The 998-nt window shown below is 32.7% G+C and overlaps 1 protein-coding gene across 1 annotated transcript; it reads right to left on the bottom strand.

The window, feature by feature from the left end:
* Positions 1 to 117: 117 nt before the first annotated feature.
* Positions 118 to 592, bottom strand: LOC107135157 (PCNA-associated factor-like). Its single transcript, XM_048797485.1, has one exon. The coding sequence runs from the start codon at positions 568 to 570 to the stop codon at positions 181 to 183; it is 390 nt and encodes a 129-aa protein (XP_048653442.1). The 5' UTR covers positions 571 to 592; the 3' UTR covers positions 118 to 180.
* Positions 593 to 998: the final 406 nt, after the last annotated feature.

Genomic DNA, 998 nt, shown 5'->3' with positions numbered 1-998 from the left:
CAAGAAGCTTTATAGCAGGTAAAAGAACCAACATACTGCATTAAATTGAATATTAACCTAAGTAACTGTAATTTTACAAAATCTCCAATTTCATAAATTGCTTCTGAATTCATTTCAGCCTCATTTTTTAAATTAAATGCCTATTCACCAAAGCTTATGGACAAACATATCTATGCAAATTTACACCCTAGAATACCAGAGTAAACAGGAGATATTATTCAAAGATAAATAAGTTCTATTCTTTTCATCATCTGTGTGATCAGGTTGCAAAGGACATACTTTTCTCTTTGCTCTTCCTAATCCACTTCTTCCTGCCTCTTCAAGAATCTGATTCTCTTTTTCAGAATCTTTAGGGGACAATCTGAAGAATTCTCCAATTCCTTTTTGCCACTTGGGTGTTGGACGTACACAAACTGGATTTCCTCCTGCATACTTACTTTCAGCTGTCCTTGATGAAAGCCATGTAGAATTAGTAGCAGAAGTGAAGAAACCAAGGACCTTTTTGGGTGCTGGAGAAGCCACCACTTTTCTGTAGGTGCCTGGGATGCTGTCTGCTTTAGTTCCTACCATGTTCAAATGGGAAGAGATGAGAAAAACGCAGATTCCCAGACAAAGAGGGTTTCAGAGGACAAGGACCTCAACTTGCACTTTTAAGAAATGTTTGTTTAGTTCATTTGTCCATTTATTGAAAAATTTTCTATTTATTTAGTTCATTTGAACACTTGTTAATTTTATATATAATACACACATATATATGCATATATACTTGTATATATATGTATATATATTTGGTACCAAATTTTTGAGTAATTTTGATATTCTGGTATCAATACTTTGTCAGAAGATTAGCTGCAGATATTTTTTTCTCATTCATTAGGCTATCTTCATACCGTCCTTTCCTGTTTTGTAGATACCTTTCAATTTGATGCCATACTATTGATTCTTGGTATTATTATTAATTATTATTATTGATATTATTATTATTTATTTGGTCCTAG

This window comes from Marmota marmota, unplaced genomic scaffold (genome assembly GCF_001458135.2).
Source record: "Marmota marmota marmota unplaced genomic scaffold, marMar, whole genome shotgun sequence".
NCBI lineage: Eukaryota > Metazoa > Chordata > Mammalia > Rodentia > Sciuridae > Marmota > Marmota marmota.
Note: the sequence above shows the minus strand (reverse complement) of the source record. Positions and strands in the feature narration are given on the sequence as shown.

What these genes read in the sequence shown, in the direction of transcription:
- LOC107135157 (XM_048797485.1), bottom strand. Translation starts at nt 570, where the DNA reads ATGGTAGGAACTAAAGCAGACAGCATCCCAGGCACCTACAGAAAAGTG.